The 13,566-nt window shown below is 36.4% G+C and overlaps 1 protein-coding gene across 2 annotated transcripts in view; it reads right to left on the bottom strand.

The window, feature by feature from the left end:
• Nucleotides 1-10,285, bottom strand: part of CUNH1orf141 (chromosome unknown C1orf141 homolog) — a 35,373-nt gene extending 25,088 nt beyond the window's left edge. For both annotated transcript variants that reach the window (XM_077776353.1, XM_077776354.1), the window contains exons 1-3: nucleotides 9,884-10,285; nucleotides 4,826-4,917; nucleotides 963-1,120 (exon numbers count right to left, since the gene is read on the bottom strand). In XM_077776353.1, the coding sequence (XP_077632479.1) occupies nucleotides 963-1,120; nucleotides 4,826-4,900 (233 nt within the window). In that variant the 5' untranslated portion in view covers nucleotides 4,901-4,917; nucleotides 9,884-10,285. The remainder of the gene's footprint in view (nucleotides 1-962; nucleotides 1,121-4,825; nucleotides 4,918-9,883) is intronic.
• Nucleotides 10,286-13,566: the final 3,281 nt, after the last annotated feature.

The following is a 13,566-nucleotide window of genomic DNA, read 5'->3' as shown; positions in this document are numbered from 1 at the left end:
GGTGGCTTCCTAGAAGAATGCCCCCTCATGAATGCCCCACAGACTTCTAAAACTTAATATATCCAAAGTAAAACTCAGACCTCATCACTGTAATCCTCGTATCCACCCCAATCTGTGTTTCATCATATATTCTCAGTCTAAGTACAAAATGTTATAATGCACTTAGTAACCAAGCCTGAAAACTGCAAGTCATTCTACATTCAGAATGGGGTAGTGATAAATTCGTCATCCAACATTCATCTAGCTGCATGAGTAATAAAGAGCACAGGTACTGAAATTGGACTGCTAGAGTTTAAATCCAGCTTGAGCCACTTATCTGTGTGACCATGGGCAAGTTATTTAACCCCACCCAGATGGACTTTTCATCTATAAAATTGCACTGAACATATTGAATGGTTACACAGAATAAATGAGGTTAGAACAGTGTCCATACTACCACCAAGGTACAATAGAAGTTCTATTGATTCTACATCTTATTATTTGTTTTGTCTGGCCTCTCCTCTACATTTCTGATGCCTAGAAAAATTATATAGCATTACACACATCCACAATGCCAGTGAAAGACCAAGTATGACATATTCAGGCTACTTCTTATAAGTACACAGAGAAACTGCCTTACTTGGTTGGGGGACTTCCTTTGGCAGTCTATTGGTCTAAAGTTTGAAATAAATCCTGACATTAATCTGGGGCACTGTAATAGAATTCAAGACAAGTCTTTCCTTAAAAATCCAGAATTATAATTACTATCTAATAACCATCTGTAATAGTAAAATGTTACAATAAATATTTTACAAACTAATTTATTCAGAATGCTGATTAAGTGTTTTGTAACTCATAAGTGCAATGAAACATGCCTATGTTTGACAAAACTTACATTTAATACAGATTACATAATCTAAGGCAAATCTACAGTAATGCTTTAAAACTTCAAACTGAAAGTTTGAGGTAATTAGGATGGTTACCTTTTTGGTTTTTTAATACCACATGACTTGTCTTCTGTGATCCTGGATACTTTCTGAGATGTAGATGGAGCAATAGCCTCTTCAAATTCCAACTGCAAGTCAAATGTCAGTGGTGTAACCAAAGTCTTTTTCTTTACTTGACTCTGAAGCCTGTTTTTCTGCAATAAATCCAAAGTATAACACTGTGAAAAAAACGAGCACTTTTCATATAGAGAAAATCCTGTATAGAACAGATGAAATTAGTCTCACTTTATGCACTCACACAGAATTTATGTCCCAGTCACTAATGGCAAAATATTACAGATTAAAAACTGGGGCCCTTGTGTACCAACATTTTTTTATACCGTTGCTGTGTGACCTAAGCTACTCTTTTCCCATCGATGAAATGATAGGATGTTAGACTAGATGATCATGAAAGCTCCCTCCTAATTCTAAAATTCATAATGTAAGAATGACCTATATATTACACAAGGAAAATATTGATACATAGAGTTATTGGAAGAAGAGGAAGCTGGTCTCTAACCCGCTGCTCTTGCTCTCCCCATGCACGTGGTGAATCACTCCAACATTCATCTTGTTGTATGAGCCAGAAACAAGTGAAGAAAGCAATCAAAAGACTTTGTTCAAATATTTATATAGATGGGCTGAAGAGGGAAAAAGATATAGCTAATGAGTTAGTGAAGGAGCCAGAAATCTTTTCTAAAAAATTCTCTCAGCACTGCACAGAGGAATAAAGTGTTGAAAAATTTTGAAAACAAGTCAAAGGATAGGAACTTCTGCTTCCGCCAATAAAGGATTAAGTGCTATAGGAAAAGCCCTCCTGCCGTAAACAACTAGAAAACCAGACAAAACATATGAAAACAACTGTAATCAGGCATTAGAGAACAGGCAGAGGGGGGACTATAATCTCTGAGAAAAGGGAAACAAATGAGGTAAATCCCACAATGGCTCAGCTTGCTTATTGAAGGCAGTTTCCAGGCTGAGAGGCAGGGAGGGGAAACTCACATCAAACCTTGTGGCCTTGACCTTGTTACATTTAAGAGACAGAACTTATACCAATAATTACATTCTTGAGTATTATCCCAGGGAAATGAAAACTTATGTTCACACAAAAACCTGTACACAAATATTCACAGCAGTTCTCTTTAATCTTTTTTAAAGCAGCTTTATTTTTAAAAGTAAAATACTAAAAACAACCCAAATGTCCTTCAATAGGTGAGTGGTTGGTACTCTGTACACCCATACAATGGCACACTACTCAGCAATAAAATTTATACATTGTTTATAATAATAAAGCTATTGATTCATGCAGAAACTTAAAAGGGCCCCACGGTCATCATGCTTAGTGAAAAATCAATCTCAAAATTTCACATACCAAATGATTCCATTTACATAACATTATCAAAATTACTAAATTATAAAGATTGGAGAACAGATTAGCCATTGCCAAGGGTAGGTGGAGAATGAAGTAGGGATATGGATACAAATACAGAGAAGTAACATGAGAGCGTTTTTTCATGGTGATGGGAACATGCTGTATCTTGATTGTGGTAGTGATTGCACAAATCTGTTATGGGATAAAATTGATGAACGTATACAGACAAATGAATGCAGGTTTCAAAATGGTGAAAACTAAATGAAATCTGTAGTCTGGTTAATGGTAATACACCAATGTTAATATGGGTTGGGACTCATACTGGCTTTGGTATTGTACACTACCCATATAAGATGTCACTACTGGGGGCAACTGGGTAAAAGGGAAATGGGACTCTGTAGTACCTCTGCAACTTCCTGTAAGTTGATAATTGTTTCAAAATATAAAGGTTAAGAAAATAAAGAAGCAATTACCAAAGAGATATATATATTTTCGTCTCATTTTTTGGTCGTTAAAAAAGAAAACAGACAATTCACCTTCATAAATGTATGTAGGTATATGTATGTGTACCTGTATTTTTATATTGTGAGTATATGTAAAGATAAATGGGTTTATACATACATGTATAATATATGTATATCTTTGTAAGAGCACAAAAGAAGATGCAGATGAAGGGGCGCCTGGGTGGCTCAGTCAGTTAAGTGTCTGACTTTGGCTCAGGTCATGATCTCATGGTTCGTGGGTTCGAGCCCCATGTTGGGCTCTGTGCTGACAGCTAGCTCAGAGCCTGGAGCCTGTCTTTGGATTCTGTGTCTCCCTCTCTCTCTAACCTTCCCCTGTTCACGCTGTCTCTCTCTCTTTCTCTCTCAGAAATAAAAAAAATAAAATAAAAAAAAGAAGATGCAGATGAATAAAATCAAATTGCTAAATTTTGTTTGCCTCAAGGAAGCAGTTGAAGAGGCCAAAGATAATTTTTCTTTATGTTATTTCCTTTAAGCATAATTTATATATATATATAATTGGTTCTAGGGTCATGGGATTGAGCCCACCTTAGGCTCCATGCTCAGCATGAGCGTGTTTAAGTTTCTCTCTCTCTCTCTCTCTCTCTCCCTCTGCCCCCACCTCCACTCATGCTCTCTATCTCTAAAATAAATATAATAAATAAATAAATAAAATTAAAAATAAAAAATTTAAATTTGATTATATATACTTTGAAAAGAATTTCCAGAGAATCTTTTATTAGTAACACATGAACTAGGCATAGTAACACAAAAAGAATATTTATGGAAATGGTTTATACAAAAGAAGACCCTAGTAAAAAAGGTAGGAATTATTATTACTAAACATAATTTAAAATTCATATAAAAGGAATTTCAGGACAAATTAAATAGATTTATCACTGATTAAATTTTCTAAATTTCATTTTAAACAAAAAAATTAAAAAGGAATGAACTTTGGGGTGCTTAAATCTAATATGGCTGCTTTAGTAAGTTACTCCTGGTTTGCTACTTTAAAATTTGAAGTAGGAATAAAAGAAGGCGTTTATTGTTTTTTCCAATACTTCTCTATTTTTTGAATGAAAGGAGACAACTATGAAAAAAAAGAAAAGTTACTATTCAAGCATTAACGTTTTGATTTTCAGGTTCACAAATATGTTCTGTCACTTCAGAGTTCCTCTTTGTAATGTCTTCTTTGATTTCTCAAACTCTATGCTCTTTATGCCTCATTTATTCACATTGTTAAATAATTTTACAAGTCTTTGTGTAACCAAATTAAATTGATCGTATGTGCTAAAAATCTAGTTTTTGAAAACTAGATTCTTTATTAACATTTTGTATTGAATTTTATAATAGTCTCACCTGTTTAATTCTTATGACCTTTATTTTTAATTTGGCAGCTATACCAAATATTTTCTTCCTTTTAATAAGTGAATTACATAACTTTTTATATGTTTAACATATTAGTGAGAACTATAGGAGTAGTCACATTTACTATTTGACTGCCTATTTGATTTTTTTTAAATTTTTTTTTTTAATGTTTTATTTATTTCTAGGAGAGAGAGAGACAGCGTGAGCAGGGGAGGGTCAGAGAGAGAGGCAGTCACAGACTGAAACAGGCTCCAGGCTCCGAGCTGGCAGTCAGCACAAAGCCCGAGCGGGGCTCGAACCCACAAACCGCGAGATCATGACCTAAGCGAAAGTCGGACGCTTAACCGACTAAGCCACCTAGGTGCCCCGACTGCCTATTTGATTTATCTTAATCACCTTAGATACATTATATCCTAATATAATATGGCAGCTATCCAGAAGTCACCTTGTATACCTAATTAATTCTTTATGGTATATACTTACATAGATGACTTTTTGAACATAATGATTTGCTTTTTACAAATTAGTTTACAACTACGGCATCATTAAAAAATAATCATTCACATTTGGAATAATAACATTTTAATGATTAAATTTAATTTTAGCTTTTATTTACAAACCTTTTCTCTTCCAGCCAAGATTATCTTTTCCTGCTTATCCAGAATATCTAACTTCTCTAAGATTCTTTCTGCCATTTTCAGTCAGTAAATTCCTATTAAAAAGGAGACAAAAGGAAAAAATCTCCAAAACAATTAAAATTTATACATATAATTGATTATTTAGGCATAAGTTAAGAGATCCACATTTACATTTCTGTTTGATATAATTGATTATTTAGGCATAAGTTAAGAGATCCACATTTACATTTCTGTTTGGGGTACAAAACAGAACTGTGTAGATAATGGAATAGATCATGGAATTGTAGGGGTACCCAGGTTTTTTAGAAAAGTTCACATGATCAGAGCTCCCAGATGTATATGGGCCTTAGGAATTTTTAAATGTAAGATAAAGAGAAGTTGAACCAGATATGACTCATACTTGAAGTAAGAACATGTGACTTGATTGATATCTATTTTCTTCTTTTTGTGATATAATTTTAATTAAAGTAAATGTGAAGAGCTCACATGTGTATAATTAATTGCATTCAAATTAAATTGGTCAATGATCCAAAACTGTTAACACAGCACTTAGAAGGCGATCAGTCACACAGAAGGAGCAGCTGTCAAGCGGTTGGGTCCTACTGTCAGAATAATAAATATTCTCTAGTCAATTAATGTTACTGAAAATTACATCTGGGGTCAGGTAGTCTATATTAGGCTCGGGGGCTGAATGTTAGACATCAGGACACAAAGTACCTTTCCAATGTAATACAAATAGCTAGAAGCAGAGTAGAGGCAAGAATCAGAATATTAACCCAAAGCTATATTTTTGCTCAGTGAATTGAATGGGGTCCAGTGGCATTTAAATGTAAAAGTTGTATGGTTGATAGAAAGTACTGAATTCATCAATATTTCTAAGGCACATCGATGTCAACATTAAGGTTCTTTCTGGCTCAAAAATGTCTATGCTATTTCTCCCATATTGTATATTATTCAATCAATATCTCACAAAGACAATAATGTATGAAAAGACAAGGATTTCTTTTAGCTGTCTTTTCTACTATTGTACTCTTCTGGGCCATGGGGCTGCAAGGCAGACTGTTTGCTTTGTTACAAATATCATAACCTGAAGTTGCAGATTGGAGACAGGATATGCAGGCAAGGGTGTTAGCACAATTATGAGTACCTCTGACTTTCTGGGTCTCCTATTGAAGAGTAAGGGACAGATTTTGGTAGAGAATATAGATTATCTGGATGCTGTGTTGTCTTTCCAGATCCAGGAACCAATCCTCTCATATATCCTAAAAGCAACTAAAGGAATCTTAGTTTCTGTGTTTTCCTTATGCATAATATGAGTTCAATGAGGGTGGAAAAGGCTCCCATATTTCTCACCAAAATTTCTTTTACTGGAGACAAAGATTTCTATTTCTCAATCAGGGAAAGAAGAGCAAATAACTGTAGGAATTAGCCTATTGAAGTGAATGGGCTTCCCAGTTTGGGGAAAGTACAAATGACACAAGGGACAAGTGAAACACATGGCTTCCTTGTGAGAGGGAACAGAAAGCAGGTGTTTTAGAAGTGTAAGATGTCCTACACCTCTCACTTTTCACACATCTTCAACATCACAACAGACATTTTAGGATGCACCATATCATCACATGTTATACACACACACACACACACACACACACACACACAGCTGTAATTTGAAGGATTATTTAAAATTATTTTGCTATAGTAAATGATATGATTCCTGGCAAATAACTGTACATATCATGAGGGGTTTTTTTAATGTTTATTTATTTTTGAGAGAAAGAGATCATGAGTGGGGAGGGGTAGAGAGAGAGGGAGACACAAAATCCAAAGCAGGTTCCAGGCTCTGAGCTGTCAGCACAGAGCCCAACACAGGGCTCGAACCCGGGAACTGTGAGATCATGACCTGAGCCGAAGTCAGACGCTTAACCAGCTATGAGTATGGTTTTTTTTGAAGGGAGAAAATCTAACCAACAAATTATTTTTAAGTGTCAATGACAGTTTTTGAATACTAAATTTGAAGTTAATGAAGCTGATAGAATGTTATTAATTCTAGTTTTGTAGTTTATTTTCATATTTTGAAGCCTATACTGTTTTCAGTTTGCAAACGTTTTCATAAGTCTTTGGCAATGTGCCAGTGGTTTCTAATGGCTAAATGGCCCTGGATAAAGTGGAGGTGAGGAAACACTATAGACTAACTTTTTGCTTTCATCATTATACCAAGGGTATCAAGGGCTTAGCTGTATCAGACAGGTCTAATATGATGGTGTATCCCAACTGCTTTGCATAAACTAAAAACTAATCCTTTAATGCTAGATTCTGCATTGTGTGTTCCTCTATATGACCTTCTGGGTTTCAGCCCTTTCTTGATTCAATCATTTTTGCTTTCATTTCATTTCCAGAATATTGGCTTCATACTTTTACTTCATACATCTCTTTCTATGGGCACATATTTTACTTCATTATTCTATTTCTGTAAATATATATTATCATTTGATGGAACGAATTTATTTGTTCATTTCTTCATTTGGCTACCCAACTGTATTACATGAGAGACATTGTGCTAGGTACTCCATTAAATTTATTGAGGAAGGTGGTACCTGGTAGACATTATCTTCTTGGGCAAAGCAGATGGGCTCTCCTGTATCACTAAGAAAACAGAGACCATCAAGAAAAAAACTTCAACTTCTCTCTCTCATGCTAAAGTCTTATTTGCATCAATTCCTATCTCATCTGTTTTTAATTTTAATGAAATTGTTGTCTCTCCTTTTCAAAGCTAACCCCTCCCAGTGTACTCTAGACTCAGTTACCTCTGTCCTCCTGAAAGAATTATTTTCATTGGTGTGCCCTCTCTCTAGTATCTGTCAATCTCTTTTCTTTACCATGCTTCTCCTTAGCATGTTCATACCTCTTCTGGTGTTGAAAAAGAAAAAAGAAATTCTTCCTCTAAACCCATTAGCTGTTATTCTCTCTCATCTTCCCTTATTGACAAATTTCTTAAATTGCTCATCTATACTTAGGGCTTCTAATTTCTTACAATTCTTTTCCTTCTTAATTTACCACGATTTGGTTTTCTTCTATACTATGGTACTATATATGCTCTCATATGTCTCACCAAAGTCACCATCTTTATAAATTAGTGGGCAATTTTCTGCTCTTATTTACCTTATTTGAGTATCTACAAGTCTTGTTAATATTGGCCACTCTTTTCTATGGAAATTCTGCCCTCTCTTGGTTTCTATGACAACAGTCACATCTTTTTACTCTCTCTGAAGATTCCTTCTTCCTCAGATCACTCCCTAAATACTAGTTTCTAAGGGCTCAGGCCATCTTTTTCATTATTCCATATATTCTTCAGGATGACCTCCCAAACTCATGGCTTCATCTACCACCATCTATTTTCACACAATACCTCTTTTTCAAGTTCCAAACCTATGTTCCTAGCTCAACCCAGATTCCTAGACGTAACTCAAATTAAATCTAAAAGTAAATGTGTCCACACCTTTCCTCTTCTTTAGCCAAAAGTCTCTTCCAACATTTATTATCATATTAGTTATCTCTTAGGCACCCAGCCCATAAGCTTAGGCACTGTAATGGTTCTCAATCCTTATCATGGCCAAATGAACTCAGAAACTTCCAAGGAATCCGGATTTCCAGTTGCCACACCAGTCCTGCTAAGTCAGAATTTATGGTGCTAAAGATGAGGAATATGTTTTCTAAAGCCATTCTATTGAAGCTATTCCCCATAGGGGCGCCTGGGTGGCTCAGTCAGTTTAGTGAAGCTATTCCCCAAACCAGGATCTGGTCATCACTCTTCTGGAAAAGTCCTTCTTATCCCCTCCCTAAATATACACAATCACTTTAACTTGTATATTCTACATCCTACACATCCTCTCAGTTTTTCTCTTCCTATACATTCACATTGCTATTGGCTCAGTTTAAGGTTCCATAACTTGTTGCCTGGCTTATTGCCATAGTCTTCAAAATATGTCTATACATTTGATCCATTCCATCCTCCAATCTATCCTTCACATTTGTCTGACTTCTTTTCTCAAGAAGACACACACACATACACACACACACACAAACACAAACACACACCTCCCTGATGAAAGCTTCAATCTATCCCTACTGCTTTCAGGACAGAGGGTCAAGCTCCTTGATTTATCATGTAAGAATCATGATTTGGCCTCTAAGTCTTTAACCTCATCTGCTTCTTCCTCATGTATACTTGATACCCCAGTTCTAATGAACTGTGGCACCTAATGAACAGTGTCTCTGATGTGTTGTATTCTCCTTTACTTGTTGCTTGGCTTTTGCTGTTTCCTCTACATACAATGTCGTTCCTCCATTTCCTGTATTTCTAAGTTTTATTCATCCTTCAAGACCCAACACAAATAACACCTCTGCAGGGAAGCCTTCTCTGATACACTGTGATTTAAATATCCAATGTTTGTGCTCACATGATAGCCTCTATATACTGCTACCGGAGTACTTATCACTCTCTATTAAACCATTTGATATTCTTGTTTTATTCCTCCTCTAGACTATGTGTTACTTGAAAGCAGGAACCATGTCTAATTCATCTTTGCATCCCAATTGCCTAAAATTCTGAATGAATTAGCCATCAGCCATAATGGAAATGAACAACTATAAATGTTATGACAGCTGTTAGCTAGCATTTACATTTATGAGTTTTCATCGATAATGGTCCAAGTCTTGTCAAGGTCCTTCTAGATCAAACCATAGCATTACAAAATATTACTTTCTTTCTCACCTTCAAGCTTAGAAAGGCAGCATAGTGTTTTGGTTAAGAACATGGACTCTGGAGTCAGACTGACTGGGTTCAAATCCTTGGCTCTGCTACTTATGAGCTGTGTGACTGTGGGCTAATTGCTTAACTTTTTCATGTTGCCCCATTGGTAAAATGGAAGTAATGCAAATGCCTACTTCATGGGATTGTTATGAGGTTCAATTGAATGAATATAAGTGACATATAAGTGCCTGGTAAATAAAATAAGTAGATACAAGTAATGAGGCACTTACCTATTAGGCATAAGACATGTGAGATACTCATAAATCCTGCAAAATGCATGTTATCCATCTGCATACCATTTCATCTTTTTTCTGCTGTCCCTGCCATCATGCAATCACCAATGGTCTCCTCTTCATGTGTCTGCCTGCTTGCTTCTTCCACGGTATACTTCTTTAATTTTACCTACACTATCCCCTTTGGTCTTGGTAAACAACGCAATTTTATTCAGCAATTCAGTATCTTCTATTTTAATCTGGCAATTCAGTATCTTCTATTTTAATCCAGCAATTCAGTATCTTCTGTACCATGTCATCTGATTATCTTGTTTCCTTTTCTTCTCGTTTTTTCATAGTTTTATTCTCAACTTTCTATTAAAATCTTATTCTGAGTTGAGTGAGCAGAAACTGAAGCTCATTGTCCTATAAAGCACAAGTGTAGGCCTTGAAAATATAGTAAATATTTAGGAAAACAACCCTGATAAATATTACTATATCTCCATACAAGAGACTCATCAAAAACACAAAATTGGTTTGTACTCAAAGAAGTAGATTTAATCATTTCCTTTTCAACCAATACATTAACTGGGTTCAGAGAGATGATCTCACTTCTTAAATATATACAGATATATCTGAAGTGTTATTATATGTACTTACATTTGTGAGGAAATGCTCTCTTCTGGAATGTAAGGCTCTTATGTGGTCACAAAAGTCTAACTCACAGAATCTTGTGGGTAGAATGGGTCAATAGTCTCTCATATGATTCTCTGAACCATGAGACAATATTGATCCCAACTGGACAAGACTTTTCTGATTCTTGCTTTCATTTCACTGTCATTGTCTCTTCCCCAGGCCTTCAGGTTTCACTTTTCCTTCCAAGTGGTTACTGCACTACACAGCCCCTAATTTGCCTTTCCCAATCTTCCTCTTCATCCCTCAAATACTGATTATTCACAGTTCCATCAGAACTGTCTTTTTGATGATACTGAATTGCTGACCAAGTCCAGCTCCAGGCCACAAACCTTAAGTAGCTCCCTATTACCTGCAGAATAATATGCAAGCTATTTTTAGATGATATATGAGATGTTTCAAGAAAAGGCAGTCCAGGGTCTGGCTCAGGCCACATTTTGAGTTAATCTCCCACCACATCCAATCTTCCGTCAAATTCTATGACTCCTATTCCCTGGACGCATCCTGTCTTTTCCCCAAGCATGTCTTTCCTCGTGCTTTTCCTTTCCCTGGCAAGGTTCTCTCCTCATGTCTTCCAGTCAAAAGCCTATTCTTTATTAGATTCTAATATGAAAGCCACCTCTTTGGTGAAACTTTCCTTGATAACCTCACATTCCTTGTCTTGGTGACAGTCTCTTCATCACATGTGCTCCAATAGTACCTTGTCCTTCACCACAGAATTTGGTACATTGTGCTACCGAAATTACTCTTTGACAAATTGCTTCCTCAATGTGCTGAAACTCATCTAAAAACAATGCTTACCCACTTCTGAATCTCAGAACCAACGAAACAATTTTATTCCTAACTGGGATCTGAAAACTCCAGTTTAATTTGGAGATGTCTCTGATGCTATCATTTTATGGGGAGTAATCCCAGTTTACCCATAATAGATGATAATGATTGAGGATGATGTACTGGAGGATGAAATACAAAGTTGAGCAAATGGTTATAAAATGTGGTTCTTGCCAAATCTAAATTCAGTAAAATTGTTTTCAAAGGAAACTTGGATTTATGTTCTTAATTACTGGCTCAATAATGACAGTTTTTTGAAAAAGAACACAATGAAACAGAGAATTTGCTAACTAGGGCAGAACAAAATTCCCGGTCACTCTTGTAGTAAATCACCCACAGACCTCACTGTGAAGACTTGGCTGCATAATGAACAATTTCAAGGTTGCAGGGCCAATGTTATAAGCACATCAGAGGCTGAGTCATACTAAGAATAATGACATCAAACTAAAAAGTTACTTTGAAGAGCACTACTTCATTTTTAACAGCACCTTTGGGACTAAAAAAATTCAAAAAGCAAACACACAAAAAACTCCAACTTAATAACTGCCCACATAATAGGCTCTGCTAAGCAGGTTTCTTCAGCAAGTTCCAAATGTCTCCTATAAAAGGAAGAACTCAAGAAAACCAAAAGAGTCTCAGACTCATAAATTAAAGAGCAGGACTGAGCGATTATCTAGAAAATGGAAGCTTAAATTAACATTTACTTCTACTATCTGGTTTCATCAGTTCAAACATTGACTCTTTGAAGGAAAGGCCTCTGTCTTACATTTTTATCTTACACATCCGCTAAACACTGTATTGAGCACATAATAAGCACTCATGTTCAATAATTACATTTTACTTAATAGTGAGATAACAGGCTGAATTTCTCCACCTCATATTCCAAGTATAGACACTAAGAAATCTTGTTTTTTAAGTCTGAAATATCAATAAATGGCCCACCTTATGGGCTGAATTATGTCTCACCAAAATTCCTAGGTGGAAGCACTATCTCCCAGTACCTCAGAATGTGGCTGTTTTTGGAAACAGGGCCTTTATTTTAAGAGTTAACTAAGTGAAAATAGGGCCATTAGACTGAACCCTAATCCATTTGATTTGTGTTATGTAAGAAGAGATGAGAACACAGACATCATGCACAGAGGAGAGCCCATTTGAGGACACATCAAAGCAGCCATTCCAAAGCCAACGAAAGAGGCCCAAGGAGAAACCAAACCTGTAGGCACCTTGATCCTGACCTTCCAGCCTCCAGAACTATGAGAAATAAATTTCTGTTAGTTAAACCTCCCAGTCTATGGCATTAAAAATTTTTTAATGTGTATTTATTTTTGAGAGAGAGGGGGAGAGAGAGAGAGAGAGAGAGCGAGAGAGAATATGTGTACAAGCAAGGGAGGGACAGAGAGAGAGGGAGACAGAATTCGAAGCAGGCTCCAGGCTCTGAGCTGTCAGCACAGAGCCTGACATGGGGCTCAAATTCACAAACCACAAGTTCATGACCTGAGCCAAAGTCAGACACTTAACCAAATGAGCCACCCAGACTCCCCTATGGCATTTTGTTATGGCAGCCCTAGTAAACTAATGCAGCCCACAAATTATGAGTACTGATTTTAGAACTCACTGTCAGAAGATTTAACCATTAAACCTGGCCCATATGCTTAGATCTATATACCACATATTTTCTTGTCTCCTTTTTGTTTCTTCAAAACATTTTTTAATGTTTACTTTTTTTTCTTGTCTTCTTTTTGTTATGAGAAAGGGAGAGAAAATTTACTCTTCATTTTGAAACTTTACTAAAATTTGCCTGTCACCAACTTGAGGTTGGATAGGAAGCTTCGAAGGAAATATATCAACGAAGTTTTAAAAGTATGATGTATAGGCTCTGGGGAGTATTATTGTGAGTAACCAATCAGATAACAATTGGAGGAATCTCCAAATTCCACAATTATTGCAAGAATTATCAACTCATCAGCCCATTCCAGGTTGGTTCTGTCTGGTCAGTTTGAAATGCACCAGTTAGGCCCTCTCAAGCCAGCTCACACCTTGTGCCCACCCCATCCCATCCCCTCTCACCCCCTCCCCAGGGTTACCTTCCAGGTGGCAAACCCACCTCCCTGGCCTGTTCCAGTGGAGGCGGGGGGTGGGGCAGCTAGAAAATAAAGATACCAACTCAAAAGATCTAT

The sequence above is a fragment of the Crocuta crocuta genome, unplaced genomic scaffold (assembly GCF_008692635.1).
Source record: "Crocuta crocuta isolate KB4526 unplaced genomic scaffold, BGI_CrCroc_1.0 scaffold17, whole genome shotgun sequence".
Classification (NCBI taxonomy): domain Eukaryota; kingdom Metazoa; phylum Chordata; class Mammalia; order Carnivora; family Hyaenidae; genus Crocuta; species Crocuta crocuta.
The sequence above is the reverse complement of the archived record's forward strand: the minus strand, read 5'-3'. Positions and strand labels throughout refer to the sequence as shown.